General features: G+C 41.7%; 1 protein-coding gene across 1 annotated transcript in view; it reads right to left on the minus strand.

Moving 5' to 3' along the window:
* Window positions 1–1462: 1462 nt before the first annotated feature.
* CIDEA (cell death-inducing DFFA-like effector a) overlaps window positions 1463–10071 on the minus strand; it is an 8787-nt gene continuing 178 nt past the window's right edge. Inside the window, exons 2-4 of the mRNA XM_009318530.1 lie at window positions 9770–9916; window positions 7263–7444; window positions 1463–4051 (exon numbers count right to left, since the gene is read on the minus strand). Of these exons, the coding sequence (XP_009316805.1) occupies window positions 3919–4051; window positions 7263–7444; window positions 9770–9916 (462 nt within the window). The 3' untranslated portion in view covers window positions 1463–3918. The remainder of the gene's footprint in view (window positions 4052–7262; window positions 7445–9769; window positions 9917–10071) is intronic.

The raw sequence follows: 10071 nt of genomic DNA on the forward strand, positions 1-10071 counted from the left end.
GAGGCATCAAGTAAAAAAAAAAAAAGTACTTTGGTTTTAAACTTTCTTTTGTTTTTAATTAAAGAAGCTTGTGCCTTTAGTTCAAGTGCTATCTCAGGAAGCAGCATACTGAAGTGATTTAGAGTTGTAATTCTAGTCAGGTACAAATGATCATATGTAGTTATCTTCACAGTTAATATTCAGAATTACCAGCACTTCCTAAATTGTGAACACCTACCTCTCTACTCACTGTATTGAAAAAAGCTTCCAGCCCAAAGTCCTATTTTCTTTTCTTTACTACCCTTCCCTTCTCTGTAGGGAAGGGGTTCAGGGTGTTTCCTAGAACATATTCCAAACGGTCTAAGGAATTTAGACCCTGCCTTTTCTTCTCCCCTTGGACAGAACAACTTGTAATCCTATTTCTCCTGAAAGACTAGGAAGGTGCAAGAAAGCAACAGCTTCATGGGTTTATGAAAGGAAGGAAATGAAGTAATGATAAATTACATGCACAAAAAGCAACTGGATCCTTCATTCTAGTCATGAAGAGAGCAACTTTGTTTTGAGTGCAGAACATGAACAGTGCCTGAGTCAACACGATTGAATACTGCAGTGAAAATTCCTTTTTTGGTAACTAGAGAGTATGACTTGGTGCATTGTTAGTAAGTGATGCAAAGCAACAGGCAAAAAGAGCCAGTGCAGCAAGCAAGGAGGCAGTAAACACGTTTCACAGCTTCAACATGTCAGTGCTACCAGCCTTGACTGCAACAGTAACAAGTGCAGATTAATAAGTTTATGGAAAGAAAAATCAAATCTAGAAGTGTCAAGTAGAAAAGCTAGCTGCTTCTCTACATACCTGCAGTTAAGAGCCCGTGCTTTTAGTTTTTCTGTCTCTTGCTAGATATCGTACACCACTTGTGTATAATTTTCTGAAAGCTAGATAATGCTGAAGTTGTTCTTTGCTGTGTACCACATACAGCTGAAGTAAAAACTATGACTCCTAAGCAGTCTGGGGAAAAAAAAAAAAAAAAAAAAAAAAAAAAAAAAAAAAAAAAAAAAAAAAAATCACACTGGCTCCAACTCAGAATTACAAACTCCTCCAGTTTGACCCAAAGCCAAAACTTTATCACTGGAAAGAAGTTGGTACAGTAGCAAATATCATTCCCCAAATACTAAGCCTGTGGCAAAACCCAGATTCAGAAGCAATGAAAATTTCAGACACTTACAACATTGCAAGACACTTCTCCCATTTTGAGAAAAATATCAAAGCTGAGTTACTTTGTTCAGCTGTTTGCATTTTGAATTAGAGGAGGGAGATGCTCCGAGATGGAGACTCTGCAGCTCACATGACCTTCAGCAGCTCAAGTGTTCAGCTGCCAAAGAAGCAGCTGCCTAAAAACATTGCAAATTCATACTGAGTTAGCCTTTTAGATCACGTTAAGTTCTAGGATAGTACCATTGGAAACGACGCAGTGTTACTTCTGGCTATAGAAGGCTGGAATTTGATATCTGCACAGTTCAGACTTGCAACAGCTTTTTTATTACAGATGTTGAAGAGGCATTTCACACATTAATGCAATATTGAACTATGCAAGTTGTTTTTTTTTTTTTTAATGTTGGTGCTCCCACCATTAGCAACATAAATATTCCTAGGAGCGCTAGATAGAGTTTGCTTTCTACAGATGTGCTTGTTTTAATAGAATAAGTGGTCCTTAAAAGCCGAAAGAATTAATGACAAAGTCCTTGCACTGCCTCAGTTAAATGCAATTCCTTGATAGGGGTAGAAAGACTTTGGCCAACAGTTATCATGGCAACAATCGCTTGGGGTGGTGTGGTGAAAACAATACAGATGAAGTATAAAGCTTCCATTTTAACATAATCTCTTTTGCATTACTCACAGAACAGTTTATTGTTTTCTTCTGAAAGAAACCTGACAGTGCTGCAAGTTACAGGCATTCTTCCCTGGGAGAAATTAGGAAAGAGACAGTCCGCCCCTTGCCCAGAGCTGTGTACCCTCCCCCGCTCCAGCAAACGCTCAGAAGTAAGTGGGAAACAGGAATCAGGAAAAAAACAAGTTTTTTCTTAGCTATCTACTTATTTGTAATACCTTTACTGAAGAGACAGGCAGACACCTAGTGAACTTGTGTCCATCGGTCCCTTTAACGCTTGGATTTAGGCTGCTTTTCATCACAACAGTGATTTGAAAGGTGCAGCTTCAGCTGGCTAAGTCACATCCATAAAGGGAAGGCAAAAATAAGCATATGAAGGTGAAATTTGCAGATTAAAGCAAGAGCAATTTTCCCACATATTAGCGACATTTGAAGCAAACAGATCCAGCTGACAGGTCAGAATGGATCCCACCAACCACACTACTCGGCCTTTTCAGTCCGCCTGCTTAGGTTTTCCTCCAACTAACCAGTGCAGTTGATGCACATAGTTAATGGATTCCTCTCTCAGCAGAGGCATGGCAAGCACTGTGGGTTCCACATTGGTCCTTTTCCCTTTTGCTCCCACTGCTTTCTTCCCCTACCCCACTTGTTCACTCTGTCACCAGAGCTTCGCTTCCTAGGTGGCACCTGCCATCAGGTCAGACACATTACCTGTATCTGCTGTCTCCTTACTTAAGGCTGAAAGCTGTTAAGAATATAACTTACTAAAGTTCCTCATGCACAAGCAAATGAAAGCCTCAAAAGCCACACCTATGAACAACCAAAGTTGGGCTTTTCCCTTCAGCAACGGGAGTCTGTGTTTTGACACAAGATGCCCAACACGGCTCATGTTCCAGTTTTCTACACTGTTGAGGAAAAGCTTGCTGAAAGCTGGTCATCCTAGCAGTTCACTAAACTGTAGAAAACATTCTGGACAATTCTACCTAAGGATTAAAAACTTTGCCCTTTAATACAACTTGTCTTGGGAGACTATAAAACCGCAAATATCCAGTTTAGAGCATATATATGTTACACAAGACCAGATAGTGTCCTGCTGCTCTCCCCTGAACACAGGGGCATCAAAATCCAGCATCTCTTACAGATCCATGCTGCATGTACCTCAAGTACAGCTTGGGATGTAGTGTCATCTTGCAACTGAACAGTAAAAACTACATTAGCGATGGTTTAACACCCCTGAAGGAAGCTTCAGCAGGTTGCTTGTAAGCCATGGTCATGAAACTATGGCAAATTATTCAATACTTCAGGCAGAATGGACATCAGAACCATCAAAGAAATATCAGTTTCTTCAACTGGTATGAGCTATACTAACCTGAACTTTCTGTAGATTTGAAGAAAAAATATGAAGAGTTAAAATGAAATGTTTTCACTTGTTTTAAGGGAAGTAAGGCTAAATTTTAAGCTTCTGCTTAGTAGTTGCACTTTCTCCAATTAGACTTCATGAGAGCTGTCAGTCACTGAACCAGGATTCAGTTGTATTGTGTGTGTATTTCCATTGGTAGCAGAATAACTACACTTCACCATTTTGTACCTCAATGCCAGCTGGACACTAATACTAGCATTGTTAAGGATTAAAAAACAAAAAACCACAGTTCCCCCACCCCCACCTTACAGACCAGTCTGTTCAGAAGGCAAGCAGACAGCCATGAAAAAACCCAACCAAACTATGTTTTGATCAGTGCAAGAAATACCCCACTGGTTACAAAGCATGCAAGTTTCCAAGTATACTTATTCTCCATTTTGAGTTGCTGGGGCAAAAAACCACCCTCTCCTTTTGCCAAATTCTCAGACATTAGGCACCCATCCTTTTGCTGTGTTAAGAGCCTGTGAACACCAAACGCTTATTTTATGACTAAGGCCTACAAGCATTCCCAAATGGGAAAAATGTTAGTTCACATCAGTGGACATCCCCTGCTATAACATCATTACAATCAAAATGGGGCAAGACAATGTCTTTAAGCAAAAGGATCCAATATCAAAAGTGCAGCTGTGTTTACTACTCCCGCCTTGATCTTGTACACGTGCCATCTTCATCATATTCACCCATCAACTGCAACATATACGTTCCAGTATAGAGAAGAAACTGTCCAGTTATTTGTGCTGCATGGGACATTAGCTGAAGCACCTTCCTAGAAGAAAAGCCATTTGTTAAAAAAAAATTTCACCAACAGGGTGACATTGCCCCATCCCCCCCAACACCTTTAGGATGAGTTCGGTAGATATATTTAAGAACTCTCTCATTCCTCCTCACTTCTGAGAAGCTGGTCATTTTTGTACCTTCTTTAGAGCAAATACTTCTGTGGCCATTGATTGACAGAAAACTATTGACATGTTGGCAGAACCAGAAAACGCATTTAACAAAGGCGGCTGTCATCCTGTTAGACGTTTACAGGCCTTCTGCAAAGCCAACACTCAAACTACCGAAGCACCACTGAGGACTTAACTTTGCCTGGGAGAAAAAATTCCTGCAGCATGAATCCACCTCACGTCTCACCTTTAGGCCATTCACTAATACAACACTGCATGTATCTCCAAGCTACAGATCAAGCTTGATTAGATCTGAAGCTGAGCAATCACATTACAGTGGATGCCCAACAGCAAAACAAATGAAGCCAGGTGAATTAATACTGTCCAAGCTGCAAGCCTTAAGAATTCTCAGTTCGCAACTATTCTATTTTTAAAAGTTTTAGTAAGTATCAGCATTCAAATATACAATACTGTGTGAGAATCAGTACAGATCCATAAACTAAGATCAGGCAAGCCTCAGAGGTCTACAATATAGACTGCGGATCACCACAGGATCACAGGGGAATAGAGATCATCGTATTTGAGTGGTCATTTATTCAACGTAGTTATACCTATGTCTTCCTTCCATTCTCCAAGAAACAATTGGGATATCAGTGCTGAGAGCTATATTCAAAGCCTCATCCCTGAAAGTTAAGTAGGCCCTCACAAATATGAAGCTGAGGCATTGGGGAAGTGGTACGCAAAAACCGGAACCATTCCAAAACTGGAAAGGGATCAGTTTCTGAAGATGCAGAAACCAGACCAGCCTTCCTCTTCTGCAAAAGAGGGAAGATTTTCTGAATTCCTGTCTGAGAAAACATGCAGCTGTGAGCCCTCTGCTGCTATTCACTTCTCCTTTGAGCTCTACCAGAGAAGGCAAAGTCTTCTTCCTACAAATTCAGTTTTTTCCCTTGTGATGAAAGAATGTTTGCAGTCAAAATCCAATGCTTCAAAAGAGTAGAATACCCTGTACTTAGAACCTGGGAACCCTTTTAAAAAAACACTGTACCTTTATTCATGCTTCCCACACGTATGCCATTTCAGTATGTCCTTCCCTCCACCAGATAGTACAGGCCAAGGAGCTTTACGGTTGTAAGGAAAGCTGCACCTGGTACCGAGCTTTTGAGCAGCTGCAGTGTGTCACTTGCACACGAGAGCAGTTGTCACTTAAGCCATGGAGGAAGTTACTTGTTGAACTGGACATCTGATCCTTCAGTTGGACACTACAGGGAGAAACTCTTAGGGGAAATGCACTAATCAGATCTGGCAGGCTTTGAGCCACTCCCACCAACGAACAACTGCAGCATTTTAAAGTCCTTTCCCTTCACGCTGCACAGGTGGGCTCAGGGACAGGGCATCAGAGATAGCAATTTGGAACTCATTATCAGAGGGACTACACCAAGAACCTAACATCATCTGTCTTCAATTTCAATAGCAAGTTGAGACAGGCCATCTCACTGTTGTGTTCAAGAGCACCCAAGGTTATCTCTTCTGTCATTCTTGTTCTTTGCTAGCAGACTACTTTCCCACCCTGACACTGGCACTTCCCTCACAGCTCAACTCTAACATAACAGTGCTTCCAGAAGAACTCCACAGCTACTTCAGCTGTTCGCCAGTACCATTTCTGTCTCACCAGCTGCCCTGTGTTGGCAGGGAGGCAGAACTATCCCTTCAAATTCTCCTTAACAGTGCAAGTTCCAGTGCTGATACTCATCTCCATAGCAGATAGCCAGAAATCAGAGTTTGTTCTGGCTCAAGAGACTTGACAAACATAGCAACTGGAGGAGTGCAGCTGTTCAAGCGTAAGACTGCTTTGAAGAAATGCTAATGAAGCCAGTGCTACAGGTGGGCATAGCATATAGCTGGATAATCACTGCAGCATGACCAGAGAGATGAGTCTCATTTACAGTCACACCAGCTGTAGCCTGAAAGATTAAGCAAGGGACCACCTAAGTAGAGTGGGAGAGGTCAGTCAGATAGAAAGACAGGGAACAAGATTAGCATTACAATGCTTAATACCTGCATCATGAGAGGAGGGACTATTTGAAGACTTCAAACTAAAGACTGCATGTTGCTCAGGGGAAGTGAAAACCTCACTTACAAGCATATACACCTGTCTGTTCTGTACAGAGCAGATCTGGTCCTCAAGTGAAATGCAACGACACTACACCACTGTGTCTCAACCAGGATTTGAAAGGCCAGGTAGAGAAATTCAGGGCTGCAGCTTAAACAGCTGTCAAAGTATGGCACCTCTGTGAAGGAGTCTGAACTCGGAAGAAGTTTTCTTCAACCACGGCAGGACACAGCTGGTTTTGACAAGGCACAGACATTCAGCACACTGTTGAAAGCAGCGGACAGGACAGGTATTATTTTGCCCCTGCAGAAGACAGCATTTCCCAACAGCCAGTTCTACCAAACTCACAACCCACCAGACTGGTCCTGCAGGAGACAGTGGTCCTTGTTAGGCTCCATTAGTTTGCTCAGAGACCAGTTGGCTTTAAACCAGTGATATCACACAGTCTTACTACAGATGACAAATTCACATTATGACAGTGGAGAGTGTCATATCTCTTCCATTTTCCTTTGCTTCCGTGTAAGCTCAGGTGGTGAATTTAGCAGCCAGGTATTGCAAAGTCTGAGCAAGCTTTAAGACCTCTGCCATTAGATCTCAAATTCCTCTCATTTCATCCCCTTGAAGTTCCCCCTTCAAAGAGTCCAATGCTTCTTCCTCAGCCTCCTGCATTCTTCAAACAAGTCAAAGGAATCTGGGGAAATTCTCTCAGGAAAACAAAGAGACTCTACCTACACCCTTGCAGTAAATACAAGCTGATAAGATTTTACCTTGGGGGAAATTTAAGATTCCACCATAAAAAGCTATAGTAAGTTTTTACAAGTCAGCTATCCACCTTACAAAGGAAGAGTCAGCATATTGGCCAGTATGTAAGAATTAATAAAAATACTAAATTTATAAACACACCTGCTTCACAGAACCAATAAGCAAACACAGATTTTACATTAACACATATGCCTGATCAGTAGTGGAAACATACTTACCGCAATACACTTTTTGCTCCCATACATTTGATGTCATATGAGACAGAGTAGATCTCATAGAAGGTCGCCTTGATGTTTAAGCAGCCAATAAAATCCTTAGGGTTCAGCTTGTACAGATCAAATGTGATGTTAGCTACTCCCATTTTCTTCTTTTGTCTCACAGCAGCGACTCCATTTCTTGTCTAATTTAAAAGGAGAGAGACGGTTTGTACCATAAGCCAGGAAACTACAGCAAGACAATCGTTAACAGTGCAGCTCTTTAGAAGCAGCTTGCTTATTCCAATCTTTGGGCTAGTTCTCAATCAATTCTAAACTAGAAAAGCATTAGCACAGAGAAAAGCAAGTCTGTGGCTTACGTAATTTTGTTCAAGTCCTGACTGAAGCTATTCCAAACAGCCACAGAAGTTCCAGAGTGACACAGCACCTCCTGAATATTTCTTTCCTGTAATACAGCTTCTTCTTCAGGATATACTGAAGCCACAGGTAATGCCACTGGACAGTATTCCTGCCATTTAATTTTCCTGGTATGTTGCAGCTGCTAGCTGAGGCAGCGCAGTTAGTCCACACTGAAACAGGCCACCAAATTACCAGGATGATATTAGGTCCTTCCATTTAGGAAGGAACACGCTACTGATGAGCACTCTTAGAGATAGCTGCAAAGATGACATCTGTGACAAGTCAGGTCCTCATTTCAAATCCTGGCTTTCTTCCTATTAAAAAAGTAACATGGGGAGGGAACCACTACTGATTAGGCCTAAGGTTTAATACCGATTTTTTTTAAGAGAAAAAGCAAAGGAAGAGGAGTGTGGAAAGTCATCTTCCACCTTAAATCCAGCCTCCTTCATTGAAAGCAGCCCTTGTCTGCTTCAGGGCTGACAGTGATGCTTTCAGGATAGCTTGCTTCAAGAAAAAAGAAAATAGTAATGAAAACCCATATTTACAGAGACATCTAGTGGATACATGGGATATTCGGCTCAGCACATTCCGCTCAAGGTTGTGACTTGGCAGCTGCCAAGCTGTTTTTTGCATGCTAAATGGAGCAATAAAGTTGTGTAAGACTGGGCCTTTTTGTACTTATCACCCCAGCACTCAGACAGTACCATGATAAGTCAGACCAAGTTAAACACTGTAGTATATCATTAGCCAGCAATTTTATGCCTGTTTTACTTCGATAGCCTCTGAGCTCCAGCAACAGGGCCCCTTATCAACAACAGTTTTGGACATGTACCAGTAGTTGGTATGCTTGCCAGTGTATATCTCCCCTCCCCGCCCCCCCCATTAGCACCCAGAATATTTGGATAAAGCATGACAGAGCTTGTGCTACACTCTAGATGATTTGTGATGCTGCGGCAGTCCTGCTGTCATTCAGCACATCCTGGAGGGGCAGCACTCAAACTTGTTCTGCTGCCATGCCAGACAGGACATAGTGCAGAGGGGAAAGGAGCAAGGTGGAGTCATACCCTGGCTGCAACTTTTTTTGCTCTTGGAGCTCATGGCCCAGATGCAGCAGGTCGATAAGTCAGTGAGGTATCTTGTGGAAAAACATACAAACTGCCCACACTGCAACAGGAGACTGAGAAAACTGGGCCACACAATTGAGCCATCCGTGTACAAACAGAAAAATGGTAGGCCTGCTTACAGCTCCTCAGCTAGCTCTGCACCTGGTAGAAGAAATTTTGATGCTAGCTTTCTAGCAACAACCATTTCATGGAAAGACAATTAGGAGTTTGACATTATCTTGTTAACGTACAGGTGACGTCAAGGTCAGGTTGGACGGGGCTCTGAGCAACCTGATTTAGTTGAAGATGTCCCTGCCCATGGCAGGGGGGTTGGACTAGATGACCTTTAGAGGTCCCTTCCAACCCAAACTATTCTATGATTCTATGACTATTCCCCCACAAAACCACAAATTGGACACAGAGTTGATACGATTAGAAGGCTAAAGCTAACCAATCTTAATAGTTCTTAAAATATCTTGAAGCATGTAGATTAACATTAGGTTTTGATTACAACTTTTAGCTGTTCGCAAGATTAAACACAGGCATTTTTCTAACCTTCACTAAACCACTACTGCATTCACAAGGCAAAACCTGTTTTACATTGCTTAATTTGGGCATTTTTTCCCCCTCTAAAAGCTAACCTTTAAAGACATTGTATTTTTAACTTCATGCTGTCAAGTCCTAATTTTCTTTATGTTACAAAAAGGCTCAAGAACAAAGTTATTTCTGAGGCTCACCAAAAGCAGGGGATTTCCCCTGTAATTCTCTTCAGTTGCAATGTTTCATTTTAATTCTTGGCAGATCTTTGCCAACAATTTTATGTCCAAGCAAGGGACAAAAAAAAATTAACTTGATTTGTCATCCAGGAAGGCTCAACAAGGAGTTGATACCTTGCCTTCCTTAGGGGAAGTTTTCTTCCTCTTCTCCCCTCTTTCCAATAATTTTAGCAGCCACAGACATTCTTCCATCCACTTCTATGCAAGTGAGAGAAAGGCAGTCAAGACTTACTTGTGTCCATTTCTGTCCTTTTTCTAGAACCATGAAGTGTGTATTATCATCCAGGGACTTGAAGAACTCTTCTGTGTCCACAACCGTGCCATCTTCCTCCAAAACCAGAGTAACTATTCCAGCAGATATAAGGAAAGCATCTAAAGTCTGCAAAAAACCCAGTAGGTTTTAGCATTCAAAAGAGGGCACAATGCTTCATATTAAGACTTGCTTATCTGACATATTCTCCTGAACTTCCCCAGTAATAATTTTTAGAAGAACAAGAGTCTGTGGGTTGCCTTTCTGTGATACTGTACTTCACT

Source organism: Pygoscelis adeliae, unplaced genomic scaffold (assembly GCF_000699105.1).
Source record: "Pygoscelis adeliae isolate BGI_AS28 unplaced genomic scaffold, ASM69910v1 Scaffold42, whole genome shotgun sequence".
Classification (NCBI taxonomy): domain Eukaryota; kingdom Metazoa; phylum Chordata; class Aves; order Sphenisciformes; family Spheniscidae; genus Pygoscelis; species Pygoscelis adeliae.